A 26354-nucleotide genomic window follows, 5' to 3' on the forward strand; every position below is an offset into this window, starting at 1 on the left:
GCCAGGTCTCCGCTGCCTGGGTGGCACCATGGATGAGGCCGTGGGTGACCTGAAGCAGGCGCTGCCCTCCATGGCCAAGGTTCCGACTGTCAACGTGGAGGTGCAGCAACTGAGCAGCAGGTGAGACCCGGTGCCGCACCCGAGCGTACAGGGCAGTGAGGAAGAGAGCGTGTGCATGTTATCCTCGGAGCCAGCATTTGTCAGACTGTTGAGTCGCCCCTCCTGGCCGCTCCCTGACGTTCCTGGACCCCAGGCGAACTCCTGTCATCTGTCGCTGTGAGAGGGGTCTCAGTGTGGCTTGTGTGGGTTGGGCGCCTGGGAGCGTGGACCTTCCGGGACCTGCCTGCCTATGAGGGCGAGGCTGGGGCAGAGCCCGAAGGTGAGCTGGTGCAGGCAGGGGGGGGGGGGGANAAGCCTTGAATGCTAGGCTAAAAGTGTCAGAGTTTTCCCAGATGAGTCACAGGCTTCGGGGTTTTGTTAAAATGCAGACTTGGGCTGCACTCCCACAGCTGTGGGAGCTTTGCTCCTTCATTGGTAATGGTAGTAGCACTAGCGGGCGCTCTCTGCATGCCAGGCATGTGTATCTGGACTCCTCTTCAGTTCACGGCAGCCCAGGATAGGAGCTGTTGCTGTTGCACCTTCCTCCACCAGAGACTAGGGCCCTGCCCTCCAGCAACCTCCCAGGCCCCTGTAGGCAAGGCGTGGCTTGCGGCTGATCCCCAGGCTGTGCTCTGATCTGTTGGCTTTCTGACCCCCACTTTCGTTTTGTAAAAAGCACTTCTGGTTACAATCCTGTGACTGTGTCTCATTTGATTTCCCAGCACTGCCAAAAAAGAAGATAGAAAGCTGAGCATTAGAAAGCTGCTCAACAGACACAACATTGTGTTTGGAGACTACACATGGACTGAGTTTGATCCTTTTGAGCAGAAACATACAGTCTGTGTCTGTTGTTGACATGGAGCTAAAGGTTAAAGACTCAAGGGAACTAATCCATATTGCCAAGAAATTACTTACCCGTAGCTATTTGGTCAAGTACATGTGGCTGCGTTATAGGCCATTGTGTGTGTGAGGCTGGATGGGAGACTTTGAGGATCTTCTTTCTGTATTGTTCGTATGTTTTCAACAAACATGTAACTTTCATGATACAAAGAACAATAAAGTGGTATTTTAGACAAAAGGGACGAGAGAGAAACATTTTAAAAAGAGTTGATACTGAATCTGAATATAAAAGCCTCTTTACCTAATCTAAGAACTAGTTTCTAACATTCTGTGTATTCAAGTTTAATTTTTGGATTTACAATGTAATCTTTATAGCTAGAATTGGGAAGGCAGTTATTTTCAGTCTGTGTGAGTTTATTTTGATTTTCCTTCTCATTGCAGCCAAGTGACTTGGGTTCCTGCACGATTGAGCTTTACATGTTCCAGCTGAACAAGGGTGGCCCCAGCAGTGAGACCCTGGAGGAGGAGACCGAGAACATCATGGCAGCGAGTCACTGGGTCCTGCCTGCAGGTGCGTAGACATTGGAGTGGGTGGTGCACCCAAGACATGACGTCAGAGGTGGGCCTGTGGCCTGCACTGTCCAAGTAAGTTAGCCCAGGAGATTGTATTCGTCCATCGCTTTAGTAGGTTTTTGGGGTGTTTTATTTCTTGTGGAATGGAGAGCATGTCACAAGGTAAAAGTAGGGATCTCCACCGTAAGACTGTGTTCCTTCAGGTGGTTCCTTCAGAGATGGTGCTGAGAATCTGGAGGTGTTCTTTCCTTCCTAGTTGATCATCACCTGCCGAGCCCTTCTTTCCTCCTGCCTTTTCTGGGCTTCCCTGTGGACTCTGCCATGGTTCTAGCAGGTGGAGTCCTCACTGTTCACATCTGGTGTCTCAACTACTGGACCAGACCTGCCTTGGCTCCACCCAAGCGCTGGCTGGTACGGAGAGTGGTGGAGCAGGCTCTGTGCTTGTGGCAGAGCGTAGGTCCACAACAGATAATTGTGCGTGGTCACGTGATGAGAAAGTAACCCCCGTACTCCATTTTATTGTCCCTTAAAAGCTGTGTGACTGGCAGGTACTTTGCATCTTTAAAGAAAAATTAACCTTTTAAGAAAAAGTTCAAAAATTTAACTTCCAGTAATGAGAACTTCAGCCTGTTATATGTGGTACAACAGAGAGCATCAGTGGCTCAGGGCAGACCTCACTGGTCAGTGTAGTGCTTGCTTTCTAAAAATTGGGCTTTTGTTTTCCTCCTGGGCTTTGGGACAGTCTGGTATATGAGGTGGAATTCCAATCTCATGTAAGTTGCTGTGTTATTTAGCAAGAAGGCCTGGTTGTTTGAGGTATGATCAATATTGTGTTGCTCTCCAGTGTCTTGGAGTCTCATGACCCAAATAGCTTTGGGGAACTTTTCAGGCTCCTGGAAGCCCATGTCCCAGGTACCTATCCCATGGAGGAAGGAGAGGGTGAAGAATGGAAGGACAGCTTTCAATGCATTGTGCTCTTTTTTTTAATGTTTTATTTATTTCTAGGAGAGAGAGAGAGACAGCATGAGCAGGGGAGGGTCAGAGAGAGAGGGAGTCACAGACTGAAACAGGCTCCAGGCCCTGAGCTGGCAGTCACCACAGAGCCCGACGCGGGGCTCGAACCCACGAACCGTGAGATCATGCCCAAGCAAAAGTCGGACGCTTAACCGACTAAGCCACCCAGGCGCCCCAATGCATTGTGCTCTTAACCCATTGGGATGAGGAGGCAGGGCCGAGGGGCAGACAGAACAGGTGGGCAGGTCCAAGCAAGAGCTGGCTGGTCTGAACCCCTCTCCAAGGGGAAGGGTCCTGCATGCTGTGGGGGATGCTAGAAGTCCATCCCCACGTCACCCCAGGCTGTGTGACCACAGTCTTGGCTGTTGTTCTGAGTGAATGTACTGTGGCTTGCCCACTGCTGCAGAGGTAGGAGCCCACTCATCACTTGCTACATTTTGTCCTTTTGTGGGTCCTCTGTGTCTGTACAGTTAGAGTAGTAGCAGCCAATCTAGCCATGTACATTCTGAGTTTCTTTCAAAACGAAAGCCTGTGAGGCATCTGACACTTGGCGCTGGCAGTCTCTGAGGGGTGGTTGGTGCCTGTCCTCTCTCCTTGGACACGAGCTCCAGCAGCACCTCTGGTGGGAACCTTTGCCTTGTCCGCACCTTTATCTGCATTTTACCTTTCTTCACTCAGCTCCTCGAAGATGTGATGACAACCTTACTGCTTTTAGACAAGAATGCATCGACAGCAGTCTCATCACCTGGAACAGGGTGGTGCTGCCTCATGGTAAGAGCATGTGTGGTTTTCTTTATTTAACCAGATAAGCTGTGTGAGTGATGTCACACTTTTTTACTTGTCCCATTGGTCTTCGAGGAGTTAAAGTTCTGTTTTCTGATACAGCCAGAGCTATCCTCAAATGTCCCCTTCCTGAGAAGCCACTCCAGCTCACGTTACTCTGAGCACCTGTCACCTGATCCTTCACTCGGCAGCTGTCTGGTCTCTGCCTTGTGACCTTTCTACGTTATGATTAAACTTTTCAAATAACTGCCTAATTCCCCTAAGTGATCACTATAATCCTTAACAGAAACTGCCTCACATTTTTGTTGTATTCCTGGAGCTTTGCTTTGTGACGTTAAGCTGCAACATCCATGCTTTGCTGAAATTCTGTCTGAATCTTCTCTGAGGGGAACATTGGATTTTTTCTGGATATTACTGGTTAGAAGGAAATCGAGACAATGCCCAAATAATAGTGAAGTGGGAATGCAGAGTAATTAGCTTCTCAGACCAGTTAAGGTTATATGCTTCTGTGGAGTCTTAAAAAAACTGTCTTTCTTTTAAGATTTTATGTATTTGTTTTGAGAGAGTGCATGCATGGGGGAAGGGCATAGAAAGAGGGAGAGTGAGAATCCCAAAAAGGCTCCATGCTGTCAGCACAGAGCCCGACTCATGGCTCAATCTCACAAACAGAGATCATGGCCTGAGCCAAAATAAAGGTTCAGATGCTTAACTGAGCCACCCAGGCACCCCTGAAACAGTGCTGTTAAACAGCAGATATTGTCACCATATTGTCCTGATACTGGGTTCTGAGTATGCAGTCAGTATTTTGATTAGTGAAATATAGTGTTTTCCATTTAGAACTGGTTCTTAGTTTCTTCTTTAATTATCAAGAATGCATGTAGAAAATCAGATTTGAAAGTGTCTGCATTTTCTGATAGATGCATTTGTCCCTCCACATTGGCTGTCTTAGCTACTGCCAGGCGTCCTGCTCAGTGGCACTTGGGCCAAGAGGCTGTATGAGCAGGGCCCCACCTGCTGCTCTTCTGGTTTAGTGTGGGCGGCGGTGAAAGATGGGAATGCTGTGGGCTGCAGAAATGGCAGACTTCAGAGACTTTATCTAGATGCTTCTTATGAAAGGTGTTTGGCTTTTCACAAGGTGCCTTAGCGAGTGGGTTTTATAGAGGATGTGTGGGGACCCGGAGGGTATCAGTGAAGACGGAGACCAGGAAATGTGCTCAATCTGGACACTGAGGGGATGCACGGGCCGGGAGGTGATGCTGTGTTGGGGGCATGGAAGCTAAGAGCAGAAATATGGGCTCAGGTCAACTAGGAGAAAAAGAAAAGCCTTGCGAAGTGTGTTGTTAGTATTTTATAGCACCTGCACTGCTAGCAGGCTTCTTTGTGAGCTACCCAGCAGTCCTTGGGGTAATAGCATTCGGAGCTCTGAGCTCTGCTTGATTTGTGTGCTGTGGATAATGCAACTACTGTTGTGGAATTTGTTACCACACTGACTGGAAAACACAGGTCCTCCGGGAACTGGAAAAACATCCCTGTGTAAAGCACTGGGCCAGAAATTGATCATCAGACTTTAAAGCAGGTAATTTGAGACAGGGGAGCAACAGGACGGGATTGTTTGCTTTTCACATGTGACATAGAAAGTGTTTTTATTTCTTAATCATCTTCCTTCAATAGTAGATGCCTCTCTTTCAGCTCAAATTCACTTCTGTACTGAGCATTGTCCTGAGTTAGAGTTTCAGTCATTTAATTTCATGGCGCTTGCTTTACAATCAGCACGTGCTCTTTTGGGGACTGCCCTACATGTGTGTCCGAATGCTGTCTGCCCTCAGAGCCGGATGCTTGCTGCTCTAGCTAGTGGTCTACTGTGCTGTTGCCTGAGAGAGGCATGTCCAAGCTAGGAGTGCATTTGTTTCTCATTGAGTTCTGTTTTGGAGTTTATGGTTTCATCACTTTTAGACATCATTTGGCCATTGTTTTCTCAATGAATCCCCATCCCTCGCTGCAACACACACAAAAATACATTTTCTACANGGAGGTAGGTATCGTCCAGAACCAGTAGTCCTCCTGGAAGCCTTGAATGCTAGGCTAAAAGTGTCAGAGTTTTCCCAGATGAGTCACAGGCTTCGGGGTTTTGTTAAAATGCAGACTTGGGCTGCACTCCCACAGCTGTGGGAGCTTTGCTCCTTCATTGGTAATGGTAGTAGCACTAGCGGGCGCTCTCTGCATGCCAGGCATGTGTATCTGGACTCCTCTTCAGTTCACGGCAGCCCAGGATAGGAGCTGTTGCTGTTGCACCTTCCTCCACCAGAGACTAGGGCCCTGCCCTCCAGCAACCTCCCAGGCCCCTGTAGGCAAGGCGTGGCTTGCGGCTGATCCCCAGGCTGTGCTCTGATCTGTTGGCTTTCTGACCCCCACTTTCGTTTTGTAAAAAGCACTTCTGGTTACAATCCTGTGACTGTGTCTCATTTGATTTCCCAGCACTGCCAAAAAAGAAGATAGAAAGCTGAGCATTAGAAAGCTGCTCAACAGACACAACATTGTGTTTGGAGACTACACATGGACTGAGTTTGATCCTTTTGAGCAGAAACATACAGTCTGTGTCTGTTGTTGACATGGAGCTAAAGGTTAAAGACTCAAGGGAACTAATCCATATTGCCAAGAAATTACTTACCCGTAGCTATTTGGTCAAGTACATGTGGCTGCGTTATAGGCCATTGTGTGTGTGAGGCTGGATGGGAGACTTTGAGGATCTTCTTTCTGTATTGTTCGTATGTTTTCAACAAACATGTAACTTTCATGATACAAAGAACAATAAAGTGGTATTTTAGACAAAAGGGACGAGAGAGAAACATTTTAAAAAGAGTTGATACTGAATCTGAATATAAAAGCCTCTTTACCTAATCTAAGAACTAGTTTCTAACATTCTGTGTATTCAAGTTTAATTTTTGGATTTACAATGTAATCTTTATAGCTAGAATTGGGAAGGCAGTTATTTTCAGTCTGTGTGAGTTTATTTTGATTTTCCTTCTCATTGCAGCCAAGTGACTTGGGTTCCTGCACGATTGAGCTTTACATGTTCCAGCTGAACAAGGGTGGCCCCAGCAGTGAGACCCTGGAGGAGGAGACCGAGAACATCATGGCAGCGAGTCACTGGGTCCTGCCTGCAGGTGCGTAGACATTGGAGTGGGTGGTGCACCCAAGACATGACGTCAGAGGTGGGCCTGTGGCCTGCACTGTCCAAGTAAGTTAGCCCAGGAGATTGTATTCGTCCATCGCTTTAGTAGGTTTTTGGGGTGTTTTATTTCTTGTGGAATGGAGAGCATGTCACAAGGTAAAAGTAGGGATCTCCACCGTAAGACTGTGTTCCTTCAGGTGGTTCCTTCAGAGATGGTGCTGAGAATCTGGAGGTGTTCTTTCCTTCCTAGTTGATCATCACCTGCCGAGCCCTTCTTTCCTCCTGCCTTTTCTGGGCTTCCCTGTGGACTCTGCCATGGTTCTAGCAGGTGGAGTCCTCACTGTTCACATCTGGTGTCTCAACTACTGGACCAGACCTGCCTTGGCTCCACCCAAGCGCTGGCTGGTACGGAGAGTGGTGGAGCAGGCTCTGTGCTTGTGGCAGAGCGTAGGTCCACAACAGATAATTGTGCGTGGTCACGTGATGAGAAAGTAACCCCCGTACTCCATTTTATTGTCCCTTAAAAGCTGTGTGACTGGCAGGTACTTTGCATCTTTAAAGAAAAATTAACCTTTTAAGAAAAAGTTCAAAAATTTAACTTCCAGTAATGAGAACTTCAGCCTGTTATATGTGGTACAACAGAGAGCATCAGTGGCTCAGGGCAGACCTCACTGGTCAGTGTAGTGCTTGCTTTCTAAAAATTGGGCTTTTGTTTTCCTCCTGGGCTTTGGGACAGTCTGGTATATGAGGTGGAATTCCAATCTCATGTAAGTTGCTGTGTTATTTAGCAAGAAGGCCTGGTTGTTTGAGGTATGATCAATATTGTGTTGCTCTCCAGTGTCTTGGAGTCTCATGACCCAAATAGCTTTGGGGAACTTTTCAGGCTCCTGGAAGCCCATGTCCCAGGTACCTATCCCATGGAGGAAGGAGAGGGTGAAGAATGGAAGGACAGCTTTCAATGCATTGTGCTCTTTTTTTTAATGTTTTATTTATTTCTAGGAGAGAGAGAGAGACAGCATGAGCAGGGGAGGGTCAGAGAGAGAGGGAGTCACAGACTGAAACAGGCTCCAGGCCCTGAGCTGGCAGGCACCACAGAGCCCGACGCGGGGCTCGAACCCACGAACCGTGAGATCATGCCCAAGCAAAAGTCGGACGCTTAACCGACTAAGCCACCCAGGCGCCCCAATGCATTGTGCTCTTAACCCATTGGGATGAGGAGGCAGGGCCGAGGGGCAGACAGAACAGGTGGGCAGGTCCAAGCAAGAGCTGGCTGGTCTGAACCCCTCTCCAAGGGGAAGGGTCCTGCATGCTGTGGGGGATGCTAGAAGTCCATCCCCACGTCACCCCAGGCTGTGTGACCACAGTCTTGGCTGTTGTTCTGAGTGAATGTACTGTGGCTTGCCCACTGCTGCAGAGGTAGGAGCCCACTCATCACTTGCTACATTTTGTCCTTTTGTGGGTCCTCTGTGTCTGTACAGTTAGAGTAGTAGCAGCCAATCTAGCCATGTACATTCTGAGTTTCTTTCAAAACGAAAGCCTGTGAGGCATCTGACACTTGGCGCTGGCAGTCTCTGAGGGGTGGTTGGTGCCTGTCCTCTCTCCTTGGACACGAGCTCCAGCAGCACCTCTGGTGGGAACCTTTGCCTTGTCCGCACCTTTATCTGCATTTTACCTTTCTTCACTCAGCTCCTCGAAGATGTGATGACAACCTTACTGCTTTTAGACAAGAATGCATCGACAGCAGTCTCATCACCTGGAACAGGGTGGTGCTGCCTCATGGTAAGAGCATGTGTGGTTTTCTTTATTTAACCAGATAAGCTGTGTGAGTGATGTCACACTTTTTTACTTGTCCCATTGGTCTTCGAGGAGTTAAAGTTCTGTTTTCTGATACAGCCAGAGCTATCCTCAAATGTCCCCTTCCTGAGAAGCCACTCCAGCTCACGTTACTCTGAGCACCTGTCACCTGATCCTTCACTCGGCAGCTGTCTGGTCTCTGCCTTGTGACCTTTCTACGTTATGATTAAACTTTTCAAATAACTGCCTAATTCCCCTAAGTGATCACTATAATCCTTAACAGAAACTGCCTCACATTTTTGTTGTATTCCTGGAGCTTTGCTTTGTGACGTTAAGCTGCAACATCCATGCTTTGCTGAAATTCTGTCTGAATCTTCTCTGAGGGGAACATTGGATTTTTTCTGGATATTACTGGTTAGAAGGAAATCGAGACAATGCCCAAATAATAGTGAAGTGGGAATGCAGAGTAATTAGCTTCTCAGACCAGTTAAGGTTATATGCTTCTGTGGAGTCTTAAAAAAACTGTCTTTCTTTTAAGATTTTATGTATTTGTTTTGAGAGAGTGCATGCATGGGGGAAGGGCATAGAAAGAGGGAGAGTGAGAATCCCAAAAAGGCTCCATGCTGTCAGCACAGAGCCCGACTCATGGCTCAATCTCACAAACAGAGATCATGGCCTGAGCCAAAATAAAGGTTCAGATGCTTAACTGAGCCACCCAGGCACCCCTGAAACAGTGCTGTTAAACAGCAGATATTGTCACCATATTGTCCTGATACTGGGTTCTGAGTATGCAGTCAGTATTTTGATTAGTGAAATATAGTGTTTTCCATTTAGAACTGGTTCTTAGTTTCTTCTTTAATTATCAAGAATGCATGTAGAAAATCAGATTTGAAAGTGTCTGCATTTTCTGATAGATGCATTTGTCCCTCCACATTGGCTGTCTTAGCTACTGCCAGGCGTCCTGCTCAGTGGCACTTGGGCCAAGAGGCTGTATGAGCAGGGCCCCACCTGCTGCTCTTCTGGTTTAGTGTGGGCGGCGGTGAAAGATGGGAATGCTGTGGGCTGCAGAAATGGCAGACTTCAGAGACTTTATCTAGATGCTTCTTATGAAAGGTGTTTGGCTTTTCACAAGGTGCCTTAGCGAGTGGGTTTTATAGAGGATGTGTGGGGACCCGGAGGGTATCAGTGAAGACGGAGACCAGGAAATGTGCTCAATCTGGACACTGAGGGGATGCACGGGCCGGGAGGTGATGCTGTGTTGGGGGCATGGAAGCTAAGAGCAGAAATATGGGCTCAGGTCAACTAGGAGAAAAAGAAAAGCCTTGCGAAGTGTGTTGTTAGTATTTTATAGCACCTGCACTGCTAGCAGGCTTCTTTGTGAGCTACCCAGCAGTCCTTGGGGTAATAGCATTCGGAGCTCTGAGCTCTGCTTGATTTGTGTGCTGTGGATAATGCAACTACTGTTGTGGAATTTGTTACCACACTGACTGGAAAACACAGGTCCTCCGGGAACTGGAAAAACATCCCTGTGTAAAGCACTGGGCCAGAAATTGATCATCAGACTTTAAAGCAGGTAATTTGAGACAGGGGAGCAACAGGACGGGATTGTTTGCTTTTCACATGTGACATAGAAAGTGTTTTTATTTCTTAATCATCTTCCTTCAATAGTAGATGCCTCTCTTTCAGCTCAAATTCACTTCTGTACTGAGCATTGTCCTGAGTTAGAGTTTCAGTCATTTAATTTCATGGCGCTTGCTTTACAATCAGCACGTGCTCTTTTGGGGACTGCCCTACATGTGTGTCCGAATGCTGTCTGCCCTCAGAGCCGGATGCTTGCTGCTCTAGCTAGTGGTCTACTGTGCTGTTGCCTGAGAGAGGCATGTCCAAGCTAGGAGTGCATTTGTTTCTCATTGAGTTCTGTTTTGGAGTTTATGGTTTCATCACTTTTAGACATCATTTGGCCATTGTTTTCTCAATGAATCCCCATCCCTCGCTGCAACACACACAAAAATACATTTTCTACAAATGAACCCATTTCTTTGCATGTTCAATGGTTTGACATTCTCCCAATGGCCACTTAGGTGTCCTTTTTGCTTTAACGTTTTGAGAATTTTTCTGTGTTCCATTTTGGGCAGTTTTCTAAGATTTTTGGCACATTTCACAGTGTTCTGTCACCATGTGTGTTGAAGTCAGAACATCTCCATCACCCCAAAAGAAAACTTCACCTCCATTAGTAGCCACCCTCAGTCCTTCCCAGAGCCCCTGACAACCTACTCTGCTTTTGACATACATGGGTTTTCCTGTTCTGAGCATCTCATTTAGGTGAAATCATACACAACGTGACCTCTGGCATTTGTCCAAACCTTCAGCATAGGTTTCCGAGGATGTTGCACTTAGACTGTGTCAGTACGGGCCCAGGGACACCGTACTATTGCCATAGGCTCCTCTAGGGCTCAGGCTGCTCTTTCCTGGGCATGTCACAGCCACGAAGGGGGGACCTGGGGTTCTGGTCACCTCCAAGGGCCTGCTGCCCCAGGAAGCTGGCAGGATCCCGATCAGAACCCACAGATGCTCTTGGTGGTCAGAGTAGCTGGGAAGGTGGCCAGCGAGGGGGAGTGTCTCTCAGAGCTACACTGACCACGTGTCACAGTAGGACCACAGCACCTCAACCACGCTGTTGACTCTCTGAGAAGAGGAGCTTTCTGGGTGGAGTGCTGGATGAGGGGGGTTCATCTTGCTGCTCTTTTGTGCTGGAAGCCACACTCAGAACAAGACCAGTGAGGGGGTGTGTGCACACTTGGGCAATCTTGTATCTGTGCTCATGCACATGAGTGCACATGCAGCATGTAAGCATGCTCGTTTATGTCTGCACATGTGAGCATGTGTGATTGTGTTGGTGCACACATGTGCCTTTGTGTCAGTGCACGTGTGAAGTGTATGTGTGAGCACACATGCACACTATTGAGTCTGGTGTATATGTGTGCACACGCACATTTGTGCCAGTTCACGTGTGAGCATGTATGTGCACATTTATGTCTGTGCACGTATAAGCATGTGTGTAGGCTTGTGTGTCAGTGTGTGTCAGGCACACATGAGTACCAGTGCCTACCTGTCCCACCCTCCACCTCGCTCCTGCTGTCTCTGCCCACCTCGTCCCAGTGCTAACCCTTTGGGGGTTGGATGCTTAGATGTGTGCACTGCAGGACTGCAGGTGGGCTCACAACAGAGCTTGTGAATGGCCTTCCTGTCCGGCAGGTTGAGAATCACATACAGGAGTGCTCTGAGAACCTTAAAAATATGAGCCTGTCTGTGTTGAGGGAAGGAGACACCGGGCTGCAGTTGAGGGGACGAGAGTGGGTTGCAAAGTGGGGCCAACAACATGTTTGTCCCATTAGAATTTCTGGGCCCACAGTCATGCGTGGGTAAAGGTCCAGATTGCCCAGGTATGGGTTATGGCTCTGTTTTTAGGTCTGTGTCTTAGTGTTTTCATGGTGAACAGGCCCTGATGTTATAGCTTCTGAAGTTATTCTCATGGAGCAAAAAGGTGTCCTTTGGAGGCTCCTTTCTCATAGGTGTGAGTGGCTGAGGTCACTGTGGCTCCCAGTCAGCCAGGAGACCCCACCACCCACAGACTTGGGGGGCCCTGGGGTAGTGCCTCCCCTGCCTCACTCCCTGGTGGCCTTCCACAGTGGCAAGGCACCAGGTGCTGAGGTTACAGGCCTGAGAAAAAGCCCCAGTGAGGGGCTGGCAGCCTGCACACAGGTGTATCTGGGGAGGCATATTCTGTGCAAGAGGCCTAGACGTTGCTGTCTCCATGTACCGAATGGAACTTCCAAGTGCTATAAAGATTGTGCTTTCCCGCAGCTTGAGCTCTGCCAGCGGGAGCAGTAGCCTCACCGTCTAGCTTGTATGCTGGTGTCAGATGCCACCTCAGAGGTGAGTGCACTGTGGGAGGCCTGCCCTGAACTATGTTTGGTCACCGGGGTCTCCCACCATCTGCGGCCTCTGCTGTGTCTATGGCTGGGTTTCTGGGGGGTCTGAGAACCTGGTCAGGCAGCCTGTCATCCACCCTGGGTCTCTGAGCATGTGCTGTGGACAGTGGTGGATGGCAGGATTGGACGTAGGAGTCCTTGACTCCTACATTCCTGGGATGCAGAGCTGTGCTGCCAATCTGGGGCTGCCTGTGGGCACATGCTGGTGTGCAGGGCCCATAGTGGGCAGCCACTCTCCCCACTCCCCTAGCCTGGTTACCGGCCTCCACCACCCTCATTCTCCAGCATACCTCACGTCCTGGACCCCATCTCCTCTTGCCCACCTGTGGTCAGACAAGGCTGCCAGAATCAGTGTCCCGGTCATCCCTGTGAATGCTTTGCTCTGGGAGATCTCTCAGCACGGCGTGTGGGGCCAAAGGGATGTGTATTGAGGATGTGGAGGCCCAGGTAAGCAGGCTACATGAAGCCAGACTGACCCCAACCAGAGGTTGGCTTCAGCATCAGCCACATGGCCCAGCACCCTGCCCAGCAGAGAGGTCTCCTGGCTCTCCAGTAGAACACTTTGACCATGTATTGGAGACACAAACTTCCCTCCAGGCTGGTCCCTGGCCCCTGCCCAATGGCCTTGTAATCCACAATGTTTCTCATTGTCTTGGCCCTGTCCCGGCTGCCCGGTGGGAGGTAGACACCTGGCCACTGCAGGTGCCGGGCAGCAGAAGCACACTCAGTGCATGCGGGAGGCTTGAGTTGGTGTCCCAGGGAGCTGTGTGGTGCCAGGGGCAGCAGAGCTCACATTGTGCCCCAACTCAGGAGGGGAACAAAATCTGAGATGGTCAAATGGAGGCCTTGGAAAACTCCTGCACTTGATAGCCGAGACCCTGAGGGGAGAGGCAGAAAAAGGGGGTGTCCGTACTGAGCCATCCTTGGGAAAGATACCCTGTCCACAGGCCTCTCACCTCCGCCTCTTCTTTGGCCTTTCCCGAGCACCATGGCCTTTCTGTGACCCCCGAGGGGGCAGGCTCAGGGCTGTGGTATCCAACGCAACCTGGAGGGAGTGTGCAAGTCTGGGCTCCCAGAGTAGAATCAGCCAGTGGGTCAATTGTCACGAGGAACATTGGGATCGACATCCTGCCTGAAGCAGGCGGTTGAGGGCCAGGACACACCACTGGTTCATTGAGGGTTTGCCATGGGAGGTGTAGTCAAACCTCAGGTCCACACATGGCCTGCAGCCTGTGGGTGCTGCCTGCCAGCCCAGCTTATCTGGGGTCCCTGCATCTTCTCTTCAGGTTGTCCCCTGCTGTGCCCAATCTACCCCCACTGGCCACAGGGGCCTTCGGGGCAGGGCTGACCCGGCTTTATGAGGCGCCTTGGGTTCTACTGCTGCCACCACAGCAATTGGATTTGGTACTCCTCAGTTAGGCCTGTGCCGAGCAAGCCTGTGCTTTTCTGTCCTGCCTGGACTGTGACCAGGAAGTGGAGCGGGTTCTCTCTCCCAGGAGGTAGGTGTCTCCTGCTTCTACTGTGAGCTGAGAACTCGGAAGAGTAACCTCTGTGTATCCCTAGCAGAACACAGAACAAAACAGTGATCCAGAGGCCGACCTGTGTCAGGGTCCTGAAGGTCATCTTTGCCAGGCTGTGATTTCATTAACATGCAGTTGCGTCCAGGACGCCCTGTCCCAGGGAGCATGGCATGGTGGCATGTATCCAGCAGATGGCCCCGGCTGGGGGCAGGGTCGGCGGTTACAGTGCCTGTCTCCATCCACAGCCACTCTGGGCCAGTGCAGTGGCCTCTACGTAGAGCTCCTGAAAGTCAGCTGTGTTTGTGTTGGGGAAATGGAGGTGACGATGGCCTTGTTGGAGCATCGTGGAACCGACACATCTTACACCAAATCATGGACTAAACCTCTAGGGATGACGAAAAACAAACATTAGGAACCGAGCTTTGGCTAAGAGTGGACCCAGGACCCACTGAGTCTGCCCAGGAGGGAGATCATGAGGTTCCCTTCCCATGGCCTGAGTATGGAGGACCAGTCACAGTGTTTTCAGAAGGAGTAGATGACGGCCCAGCTCATATCTGGTGGGATGTCAGGGAGGTCATCTAGGCCCACCAGCATGGGCTTCAAAGGCAAGAGATGGCCATAAGTGTGTGTGTGGCAGAGGGAGAGACCCAGCTCCAGGCCAACGAAATAGCACAAGAAAGGTCAGGAATAAGAAATGAGTCCAGAAAACCTGTTCTTCCTGCAGCGTGTGTGCTGTACCGGTGTGTGTGTGTGTGTGTGTGTGTGTGTGTGTGTGAGAGAGAGAGAGAGAGATGTGCATGAGTGTGTGTGTCCTGTGTGTGTGTGTTGTATATATGGTGTGTGTCATGTGTTGTATGTTGCCGGGAGCTGTACTGGCCTCTCTGGATGGCAGTCACAGCAAGGAAATGGCAATGTTTGCACAGCTCCTGCCATGAGAAATGAAAACTGGTATCTCTTTCTGCCACTACTGGCTCATGTTGGAAATAAGCCTGCTGGTATTGACCAGGCCTCACAATATTCCATATCAGACCATATTCTGAACACAGATACCTTATAAGGAAAAGCATATTCCTGCCTTTACAAAAGAGATTTTAGATAAAAGCTCTGTGGATCATTATCGAAAGGCTCTTTCTATGGGCCTTGCAGATCCAAGACTTAGATAATAAAGTCTAAGGGGATTTATTAGACTTTAATAAAGGGGGTTAAGAACACAAGAGTTACAATTGAGTCTGGTCCCATGTCAGAAGAGCTTAATTTATAGTTAAGGTACAGATAAGGGCAGAACATAACTTACTAACTGGTAAAGCATAGCAGTCCCTTCCTCAAGGCCTACGTTCCACAAGCATCCTCCCTTACACTGGCAGCTGGGATGAGGATAGATAAGAATAGTTAAAACATAAACCCAGATGCAAAGACTGATACATATAGAGCCCCCAGGGTAGTTTCCACAAACAAACCAGTTCAGAAACATTCATCCTCTTGAGAGCCAGACAGAATGACTCCTAGCTTATCTATATACAATTTGACCTATATGTTATCCTGTTTTTCACTAAGAGCATCCTGTTATTTCCTTGGTTGTAAACTCACTATGACTGGAATAATTCTGCAGTTGATATCACAAAAGGCCTCCCATTGTAAAAAAAATTCCTTTTCTCTGACCTCATATTGTTGTTGAACCTTTAAATAAAGACACCCAAACCGACAGGACAGAGATGCCTGCCTGGTGATCAGAAAGAATCTTGGGGCTCTCTCACTCTCTCTCTCGCCGACAACGTCCATCCTTCGGGGATCCCTGGACCTGCTGGAGCCGGCCTCCGGCAGTGTGTGGTGGATGTGTATGTCTCTGTGCTGTGTGTGTATGTGCTGTATGTGTGGTATGTCACATGTGGTATGTGTGTGCTTGTGCATGGGTGTTGCACATGTGGTGTGTAAGTGTGTGGATGGATGTTACGGCACAGTGTCTCATGCACTCTCAGAGCCCTCATTAACAATGCTGTCTGGTCCTGGAAGGAGACAGGAGCACGAGCATATTTTGGGAACTAAATTTTCCTGGTGAGAGCTTCTGAGAGAAGATCTGAACTAGAAGAACTGAGCAGGTGTGCAAGCCGAGCACCTGCACGGACGAGGCTACCACCCTGCTACTACCTACATCTTCTTTCTCCAGTCCCCCAGTCTCACCAGAGTCCACATAGTGGTGGAGGCCACGGGGGCCCGACTTCAGCAGCGCCCTACACGCTGGCTCCCAGTGACTGTAAGTGTGTGCCACCCACCGCCTCTGCTTGGGCCACATGCGTGGTTGTGAATTCACACTCGTGCAGATGTGGATCCACTTAGGGACTGAGGATGGGCTCACCCCCTGCGTAGTGTTGCCCTTGGTGCCACTTTGAGGTTGGCTGCAGGGAAGCCTCCAGGGACATCCAAGGAGTGCTGAAACCATGCCCCTGCATCTACACATTCAGTTCAGCCTCATGTTCCAGTGACACTTTGGCTGGGTCTGTTCAGGTTCAAACTACTCTCAGAGCTTGAAAACTCATGCTGTTTCAAATTCCATAAAATCCAAGGCCAGCTGCAATCTCAGCATTTCCACACATTGTCAGTGATGCCATTTCCATCTTGGGAAGCCGCATGGAACGTGTCCCATCCTGGCCAGTACAGTGGGCTCCTGGGCCGACCCGCTGCCTCCTCATGCCCTCCCTGTGCCCTTGTGTCCTCTCCGCACCTCCTCACTCACTCCACAAGATAAGTGTTTCTACTGCCATCCTCTCCACAGCACTTCCATTTCCTCCTGCATCCCTGCTTCACCTCTCTGTGCTTAGGTCTGTGATTGTGCCATACAACCAACTTCCCCGTTGGTGGGATTTGGCTTTGGGAAGCATCCTTTTCATTGGTCTATGTTTCCATCCGAATGTTGTTTTCACTGGGGAATCATGTTGTAACACAGGGTGCCTTGCTGTGCCCAAACCCCTGGTGTGCTGGCCTCGCCTTCCACATGGGATGCTCCCAGACCCTCAGCTTGACCTGGGTAACCCCAGAGTGGCCAGAGGCCCCAGAAGCCCTTGGTCAGCAGGCCTTTGTTCTACAGCAGGAGCAATAGAACTCTCTGGGGACGTGGTGTTGTGTTCAGTGCTCAAGGGAAACTTGCAGAAGATTCCCTGAGGATTTCAGCAGATAAAAGGATCATGTTGCCATAAGCTCTGCTTATCCTGCACACTTTTCCTCAGTTTCCCCGGGGCTGAGGTCCTCATCCTGATATGGGTGTTCCTCCTGAATGTGATTTGTTTTCTGATGAGTCTGTGCACTTCTCCCTGGAGGTGGGCACAGCCATGCCCACACGGGGTGGGAGGGGTGCATTGGACAGTGTTTGTAAGGCTGTATCACTGCTGTGACCTGGGCAGACTGCAGGACTCCCCTGGATCTCCCAGGAGAGCCCCCCACCCGCCTCGGCCCCAGAGGCAGCATGCAGCAGTCCCAGGGTGTTCCCGGCCTCGCAGGTCATTCAGGAGTCCATGCCTGCCTGCCCCTCCTCCCATCTTGGACATGGATTTGTGCCTCTGGAGCCAGAGATGGGCTGTGACAGAAGCCAGGGACAAACAGACCCCAATCTCTAACCTGTCTCAAGTGAATTGCTGGTCATGACCCCTGCACTCATTCTATGCATTGGCATGGACTATGCTGTTCATCTTTGCCCTGGCCAACTTCGGCATCTTCTTCCGCTTCCTGCCGCCTAACTGGAACGTCATTGCCTATGGTGTACCCTTTACTGTGGGAGCAGCGCCCACTGTCCCAGGGAGGCTCCCTGCAGGCCCTCCCCCAGATCTGGCTCAGGGCCCTGCCACGCCTGCTGATCCCCCACACCTGTGTCACCCGCAGGTCCGCACCCTCTTCTGTGAGCCCTGCTCCCCACCCCTTCATCCCAAATGCCCACCATTGCCACGGTGCCTGGAAACTTACATCTGTTCTCTGTGCAGCTCACTGCTGCGGCATCCGGGTTGAAATCACAGGAGTGTCTGTCACTCGCCTTCCATCTGTGCGGGGATAGTGTGTCTGGGGGCCCTGGTAGAGGCGCTTTGGGGTGAGGCAGGAAGCCAGGACAACAGGAAGGAGTTGCAGAGGGATCACAGCACTCAGAGACTGAAGGCTGACTCCCAGGAATTTACATGTCATTCAGTCTCAGGGTCCAGAGTGTCCCATGTGGGTCCCACTTGTCTGCAGGTCTGCAATTGGCTGAGTCAGACTAGCTGGTGGGAGAGGCACACCAGGGTTCCTGGGAAGACAGTGATTATAATGGTGGCCCCTCTTGTGACATGAGTCTGTTGGCAGGTGATGGCCAGGCCTGGATTGGCAGAGGCTGGAGAGAAAGCCCTCAGGCTGCTAGGAGCCACAACACGGGCCCCAGATGGGACTGTGAACCCCAAGGCAGCCTTGACAGGAGGCTCCAGACATGTCACCAGAGTAGGTTTCAGGCCACGTGGGTAGGAGTCAGGGACACACATGGGGCTGGTGTGCTGGTCCCGTGGGGGAGCAGGTGGCAGGTGTAGCTGTGTGCTCCTCCCCAGGCCATGTGGGCATTGTCAGCCTTGTTCCTTCTTCACACTTTATTCTGTGGCTAGTGAACCTTGGTTCTGCCGATGCATTCGTGCTCTGGGGGTCACCATTGGCTGACCCCACCAGTGAGCCTGGGTATCCACCATGGCCTGATGTGGAACCCTGCTGCCCACCCCCCCACCACCCCATGCCATGTGGCCACTCATCTGGCCAGCCTCCCTCTGCGGGGCTCTCAGGGTGTCTGACCCAGCAGCGTGGAGCCAGGAACATGGGTCCTGTGTGCCCTGGTACAGATGCCCCACCTTTAGGCCTATAGCTCAGGGTTGTGGGTGCTAGGTGGGGCCTCCAAAGCCAGCATCACACATCCCACATCACCCCACATATCTCGTGTCTTTCACATACAAGAGGATGGACAAGAAGTTGTACAACCTCGTAGGTATCCCATCTCAATTTCTCCAGTTGTCCCCAAAACATGCTTTGTTGGGTTTGTTTGTTTTTTAACCCAGAATCCAGTCATGGTACATGCTTTGCATGTGGTGATGGGTCTCCTCTCTCTGACCCAGCATGAAGGCACCCGTCCCCACAGTTTCCTGGTCAGAATTGATTACCCTCTTGCTGAGATCTCACACTACTGTGAAACATCTCCCAGTTCTACCCTTCCTCCTGTGTGCTCAGCTCACGTTCTCGTGTAGAGGGAGCATTCTTTCCTTCTGGAGCCAGAGGTCCTCAGTGCAGGCGGGGAGCTGGCCTCCCTCCCCAGCTCCAGCTGCCCCTCTGTGTATGTATCCTGACCTCTGTCCCTGACTATGGGTTTGCTTGCATTCTGGGTTATAATCCATTATCTCCGTTGTCTCCACTGTAGTTGGGACTTTTTTGAGCTACCTCATGTTCTCTGTCCAGGGATCACTCTGAGCATTCACCTGCTTTTGGGCCCAGAGAGCACCCCAGGCCCACTTGCATGCCTTTTCCTCCAGGAGCCCCTGGCTGGCCCCAAGTGCTAGGTTCTGGCTGGCTTCCATCCCCCAGGGGTTCTGCAGTTTGGCCACTGGGGAGCTGAGTGTAGCCATGGGGGCATGTGCCCCGTGCCTCAGCCTGCATTGTTTGGAGCCTGAAGGTATTGCTGCCCCAGGAGGGAGGGCAGGATCTGGGTTGCAGCCTCCAGAAGACACAGCAGAGGAGGTGGACCTCTGATTCCCTGCTGATTTCAGCTGCCAGCCTCTCATACCGCCCTGCCCCAGCTCGGAGGGACTGGCCTCTGGTGTCACTGCTCTTAGTCCTAGGGTGCTGTGGCCAGGCCAAGGCCCTGGTTAGGTTAGCTGCAGTGACTGTAGGGTTGGTGGGGCTGATGGGAGCTCTGGAACCTTCCTGCCACAGAACCAGAAGGACCCAGGAGGATGGGAGGGTGTGTGTCCTGGGCTGGCACTGCTGCATAGTGCTAACAAACATAGATTGTTGCTGAGGGGACAATGGGGGGCCTTGAGGGCAGGGCCTGGCCTTCTGCCCTGGGAGACCTCCTACCCTGTGCCTTTCATTTTTTGTTACTCTCTGCAACCTGTGAGACTCCATAACCCGGCCGTTTGATTGTGAGGACAGAACCCTGGGGTAGCACCCACTCACTGACACTTTTCTCAGCCAAGTGGCTGAAGGAGTGATGGCCAGGCAAAACGTGGTGGACTTTTGCTCACCTGTGTCACTCCTATGGGTGACCTGGGGTTAGAATGACATCCTAAACCTGTGTTCATGCTTAAGGGGGCTTGCCTACCACATAGCGGGGGACTGCCCCTCTGTTTCTGAGGGACACGTTCCAGGTGTGGCCTGCAAGCACCTGCAGGCTTCAGATGCGGGGGGGGGGGGAACAGGCTCAGGTCAGGTGCCTCAGTGCCTCCAGTTTGAGGCTAAAGTGCAGGCCATGCTGTCCCCACACTGTCTCCCTGGCAGTGGTCTACTGGGAGCTGAGTGTAGTGATTGGGGCAAAGGGCCCCATGCCTCAGTCCCTGCCCAGCACTCTACTCCCCTGTTTCTGATGCAGCAAAGGAAGGGGCTGCACCTGGGCCACCGCTAGCCTTCCTGATGCATCTCCTTGTCCTGGGCCAGACCCCTCTGCTAAAGACCTGCTCCTGTTCCCCAGTAACCACACAAACAGTGCCTGTCTCTGGCCAGCACCCTCAGGCTTCTGGGAGCAGGTGCAGAGGACCGCATGCCAGCACTGTGTGGGTGTCTCCAGCTGTGACAGCAGAGCCTGACCCAGCCCCACACCCTACTTGGAATGGAGCTTCTGTCTGCTTAGCAGCAGTGCAGACGAGGCTCAGGCCATACCAGCTCTGTGGTTCAGGTGGCTACAAGAAGGGCCTTGGTGTTAATGCATCCCTTATGGGGCACTGAGGGATCTGGTCAGTCCTGTTCCCCCGTGCAGGTCCCCCAGGCCCCGACTGGTTCTCAGCCACCTTTCACTCACCCCTGGCCTGGGCTGATCCTCTGTGCCCTCAGCTCCTTCTTGCCTGCCCTCCTCCTACCCCCATCCCCTAGTAGGGCTGGGTTTCCATCACCTTCATGCCGTCACCTGGCTGCCAGAGCCCTGGATCTACACTTGTCACCTAAAAGCTGGCAGGTTAAGGAGTAGTGAGCATTTTGGCCAGAAGCAACCTCCTGCCCAGGCTAGTGCATTGTGGATATTTCTTACAGAGCCTTCGTGGAGACAGGGCCCTGCCCATGAACCAGGATGGCAGGGTCTGAGGAGGACCATAGGGAGGCTTCCCGCAGAACTGAACAGTAGCCCCAGCCCCCTGCTCAGAACACCCACCCCTATCAAATCACTGCAAAACCCAGGGCACCTGTGGCCTTGAGGGCCTGCTGGACTGGGTCATTTTCCCTGCCACACGCTGGAACCCAACCGAGCACTTACCAGAGCTGACCTTCCATCCAAGCACTCAGGGACGACAAGGCCTTCCTTCCTCTGGATAAAGTTACTGTTTACTTTCACATAGCACAGGACCAGAGTGGGAGTTTAGCCCCAATCTTCAGGTTCTGCTTGTATAAAGTGAGGAAAAGCCCACTTGTCCCTAACTATGACCCATGACACAGAAAACACAAGTTGGTGGGAGTGGCTACAAGGAGGACAAGGCTCCACATTACAGAAGGGAATGGGATAATACTGGGAACATATATCGACCTCATTTCTCCTTGCTGCATGTATAAGGCTAGTCCCTCCCCAACTCTCTGGGACTGTAGATATCCATACATAACCTCCCCACAGTTTAAAATGGAGGATAATGCTCTGAGACACAGACTCTGAATGGACTCCACAGAGATCTTCCTTTGAAAAAAAAAAAGTGGGGTGGGTTGGGGAAAAGGATGGAAAGAGAGGATGAAAGTGGTAAACAGGAAAGCAGGATGAAGCTGAGAGGACGTGCCTTGCACAATCTCTTGAGAAGCTAAAAGTTGTCTGTAATAAGAAACATCTGTGAGCAGGGATGAAGGGAAACTTTCACTGCCTACACCTGGGTGCTCAGAGAGCCTGAGGCCTGCACTCTTCTTTCAGAAAGAGAAGGGAGGATCCAGACCTGGGCTGCTTTGTAGGCCCTAACCCTCAGGGCATAGCAAGTGCAGTGATTCATTGGTAGCTGCCTAGTGCTTCCACTGGTGCTTTAGGTATTGTAACCAAGTCATGGTGCAGTAGTCCCTGTAAGGGCTTTTTGGGTCCAAATTGTCCTGCAGAATACTGTGCATGTCTGATCCATCTGCCTTAGAAGGCGAAGGCATTACAGTCATCCAGGGGAGCGAGGCAAGCTGGCTACCCATCCCAGAGATTGCCAGGGCCAGTAAAGCAACAGGCGCGCCTGGACAGGAGGGTCACTCTTCTCTGGGATAAAGCAACGGACTCCTATCACATAGCACAGGACCAGAGTGGGAGTTGGGAGAGCCAAATCCTGGATGTTGGCTGTGTGGCTGACTGACCAGTTCCTCCTGGTTGTGACTCATGACCTGCCTGTGAAAATATAACATGAATGGCAAGGGCTAGAAGTAAGGCCAAGGTTCAACATGACAGAGGATATTAGGATAAAACTGTGAATGAAATGTCTGATCTACTTTTTCCTTCCACGAGAAATGAGGCCAGCTCCCTTCCAAACCCTGGCATTGCCTCTACATGGACATTCTGCTGGGCACCTTCAAGGGCCCTATGCCTCCCATTGTCAACATAGTTCTGAAAGACAAATAATGAGGGGGTCCCTTGTCCCAACCTATGCCAGAGACATAAGAACTTGGCCAGATTTTCCACCTGAAAGGAAAGGCTACTTCTTGGAGACACTGGCTCTGAATGCCACCCACGGAGAAACGACTTGGCAAAAAGAAATAGATACTCACTGGACTGAAAGTGGGGAAGGCCATAGTGCTTCCTTATAGCACTGCCTTCTCTATCTAGAGAATGGGACAAAGATTAGAATGAGGATTTCCTGGCAAGGTCATTTCTAATGAGGAAGAAACACGTGTGGACAGAGCAAACGAAAACGCTAAAGGGAAACCTCCCAGTCGGCAGAGATCTGCATATTTCCTTCTGACAGAGAGGGAAAACTTCTGGCCTTGGCTCTTTTCTCTGCTCTTCCCATCAGGGGATAGAGGCAGCAGGGATTCTGGGCTAGTGGGTCCATGCTCCAGGCTGCTGCTCAAACATATGGAACCACTGCTATGGCGCATGAGGTTTTGAATGGCCACTTTGTGCAGTGCCGAGATCCTGTAACATACATCCTATGCGTGGATTATGTGCTCCTCACACTCTTAGGCCAAGCCTTATGTGCTCTCTGACAGCAGGGACATCTTTTCTGTGGGTTGTCAGGAAAGAACTACTCTTGGTTAACACAGAAGCAGAGTGAGAACTCACCACCAGTCCCTGGGAGCTCACTGTGTCATTGACAGCCTCACTGTCCCCATTCCCCACCATCCAAACCAAGTCCAAGTTCGCAAATGGCAATGGGATGGGAATGGTTCTATGTACAACCAACGTTTCAATTTAGAGGAGATTGGCCTTCAGCTTGGCCAACTCAGAATGTTCCCGCTACTCTTGTGGGTATAGGACAGGCTTCTAATGTGGCAAAAAGTTCTCAAATTCTAAATGGTCAGATGAGGAGCACAATTCAGGAACTCTTTGCCCTTATGTTATTCCTTCCATCCCTTTTTCGTTATGGGGACGAGACATTTTATCCCAAATGGGAATGTTACTTTACACCCCAGATAACAAGGTTGCTAATCAGATGTTACAAATGGGGCTTCATCCCAACAAAAGGTTAGACCAGACACAACAAGATATAATAACTCCCATAAATATAAAACCTAAAAAAGGGATTGGCTAGCCAAACTTGTAGAAGGGGCCATTGTTCTGTTGCTGCTGACCCAATAATTTGGAAGTCAGATACTCCTGTTTGGGTAGAACAATGACCCTTCTCAAAAAATAGCAGCAATACAACTTATGGAACAACAGCTTAAAGAAGGACATACTGAGCCTTCCAATACTCCATGGAATACTCCCATTTTTGTTATTAGGAAAAAATGAGGTAAATGAGCTTATCATCTGGATTCTAAATGCACATGTGCTTCTGTCTGGGGGATTAAATGGAAGGCTGGATGCAGCTACTTCCCTCCCCCAGGGCACACCGAGACATCGGTTGGCCCTTCAGCAAACTCATAAACCTGTTTTGTGGCCACTTCTGTATCTGCTTTGTTCTGTTTGTCATTGTCATTGTTTTTAGTCTTATCTGTAGGAATTCTGTGGGAAGGAATATAGTAACCTCTGGTATGTATGCATGTGTGAATGTGCAACTTGGTCTGGCTTGCCTGCTGGGTTCGATTCTGTGGCTCCACGGGTGGGCACCCTTAAGGTCCCAAAAAGCCTACGGAGTCTGAGTGTGCCTACTCTGATTCTGTGGTGAACGGCATACAGTCTATGGCTGCCTTGGAATAGTTTCCAATCTTATATCACAAAGCTGAGACCGCTACAGCTAAACATCCCTTAAGTTCTTTTGGGACATGGCTAGACTGGCATCTGACTGGGCTCCTCACTGGGGGGGCACCCCCAACCCTTTGTCTGTCTTTGCAACACTGCCTCACTGGAGTCAGTGCCTGATCCAGGAAGGGCCCCCCTAACCCAGCCAATAACAGGAGAAACCTCATGAAGGGGACCTTATTGGTCTGGCTGAGGTAAATTCAGACTGAAGAGAACATTAACTCTCTCTGTTCCTTTGCCTAGCATATGTGAGGGCTTCTCACGCATTCATTTCCCAGGTTAATGGCTATAATTGGAGCCAACTGTGGCTAGCCTAACTTGGGACGGGGACTTTAAGGAATATTCCCAAGCAGCTGCCGAAACTCCTTTTGTTTTGGGGAAATTCCTTGTCTTCTCCAGACTGACATAGACTGCCTAACAAACCTTAAGTCTACTACAGTCTGAGTTCACTAAATTTAAAACTGCTAATTCTCTTTCTCTGCTTCCTGCTGTTAGACCACCTTTTCCAAAGGAGAATCACCAAGGACAAAGCCCACAAACACAAAAGGAGTTGGTTATTCAGGTTTATTTTAGTCCGGCTAGACGGCCCCTCCCGAGCACCCAAAGAGTCCTCGGAAGAGCGTGCCATCGAGCCATAGCTCAGGGTTTATATAGGGAGAGGGGGCAAAGCCGGTGTACAGAAGCGAGAATTTTGCGGTTAGAGGTGGGGGTGGGGGTGGCTTAACAGTTGCTTGAAGAACATGTTTGACCGTTCTAATCACAATGTCAAAGATTTACATCTCAGGGGCTTGCTGCAGCCAGGGGGAGCTAGGTTGCTCAACCCCTGACCTTTCACCAGAATAGAGTTTGAGATCAAACAATGGTTGGTATGTCCTCATTTGCAAGCCCCTCACCTTTTGGCTTAAGGGAGTTTTAGATTCCCCACTGATTTTAGTTATCTCAGGTTAATCTTAAACCAGAGTTTCAATGTCTATGGGCTGGTAGGTCCCTTGGCTTAACATTAAGAGTTTTAGGGACCCTATTCTCAATCTAGTGTAAGCCATGAGTCTATTAATGACATAAGGTCCTATAGCCAGGGCAAGCAAACTGATGACTAAGGGCCCGATTAGAGCAGATATTAGAGTCGTTAACCAGGGGACCAATCGAATAAGGATTGAAACGAACCATAGTTTGCTTCTCTTTGGTCATATTTAGTTAACAGATGTTGGTTTACTGTAGCCAGAGTATCCGGTATTATTCCTGATTTATTGGCATAATAACAACATTGTTCTCCCAGTGCCACGCGTAATCCTCCCTCTTTCATGAAGAGTAAGTCTAGACCCCTCCTGTTTTGGAGCATCATCTCAGCCAGGGAGTTGACTTGGCCTTCTTGGTGGGCAACAGACTGGGTCAGAAGTCCCATGTCTTGGGCCACCTGTTGGCTTAAAGATTTGAAATTCACATCTTGTATTCCTAAAGCTGAGGTGCCCAAGGTGGCTGATCCGGCAATTCCTATCACAGTTAAGACTNAATGACATAAGGTCCTATAGCCAGGGCAAGCAAACTGATGACTAAGGGCCCGATTAGAGCAGATATTAGAGTCGTTAACCAGGGGACCAATCGAATAAGGATTGAAACGAACCATAGTTTGCTTCTCTTTGGTCATATTTAGTTAACAGATGTTGGTTTACTGTAGCCAGAGTATCCGGTATTATTCCTGATTTATTGGCATAATAACAACATTGTTCTCCCAGTGCCACGCGTAATCCTCCCTCTTTCATGAAGAGTAAGTCTAGACCCCTCCTGTTTTGGAGCATCATCTCAGCCAGGGAGTTGACTTGGCCTTCTTGGTGGGCAACAGACTGGGTCAGAAGTCCCATGTCTTGGGCCACCTGTTGGCTTAAAGATTTGAAATTCACATCTTGTATTCCTAAAGCTGAGGTGCCCAAGGTGGCTGATCCGGCAATTCCTATCACAGTTAAGACTGGGACTAGGATAGGTGTTCTCTTTGGAGAAGGAACACGTTTTGTGAGAGAATAAGAACAATT

General features: G+C 50.3%; 1 protein-coding gene and 1 pseudogene across 1 annotated transcript; both read left to right on the forward strand.

The window, feature by feature from the left end:
* Positions 1 to 11: 11 nt before the first annotated feature.
* LOC144245681 (pachytene checkpoint protein 2 homolog) lies at positions 12 to 4889 on the forward strand (annotated as a pseudogene).
* Positions 4890 to 6368: 1479 nt separating this feature from the next.
* On the forward strand, positions 6369 to 8482 carry LOC144245680 (pachytene checkpoint protein 2 homolog). The gene is made up of 3 exons (XM_077781010.1): positions 6369 to 6473; positions 8168 to 8260; positions 8375 to 8482. The coding sequence occupies exons 1-3, from the start codon at positions 6380 to 6382 to the stop codon at positions 8431 to 8433; spliced, it is 246 nt and encodes an 81-aa protein (XP_077637136.1). The 5' UTR covers positions 6369 to 6379; the 3' UTR covers positions 8434 to 8482.
* The last annotated feature ends 17872 nt before the right edge of the window (positions 8483 to 26354 follow it).

Source organism: Crocuta crocuta, unplaced genomic scaffold (genome assembly GCF_008692635.1).
Source record: "Crocuta crocuta isolate KB4526 unplaced genomic scaffold, BGI_CrCroc_1.0 scaffold354, whole genome shotgun sequence".
NCBI classification, from domain to species: domain Eukaryota; kingdom Metazoa; phylum Chordata; class Mammalia; order Carnivora; family Hyaenidae; genus Crocuta; species Crocuta crocuta.

Bases quoted from the DNA above. Each gene is read 5' to 3' on its own strand.
- LOC144245680 (XM_077781010.1), top strand. From the start codon at position 6,380: ATGTTCCAGCTGAACAAGGGTGGCCCCAGCAGTGAGACCCTGGAGGAG. The intron at 6,474-8,167 runs GTGCGTAGACAT...TTCTTCACTCAG, and splicing joins TCACTGGGTCCTGCCTGCAG to CTCCTCGAAGATGTGATGAC. The intron at 8,261-8,374 runs GTAAGAGCATGT...TTTCTGATACAG, and splicing joins CAGGGTGGTGCTGCCTCATG to CCAGAGCTATCCTCAAATGT.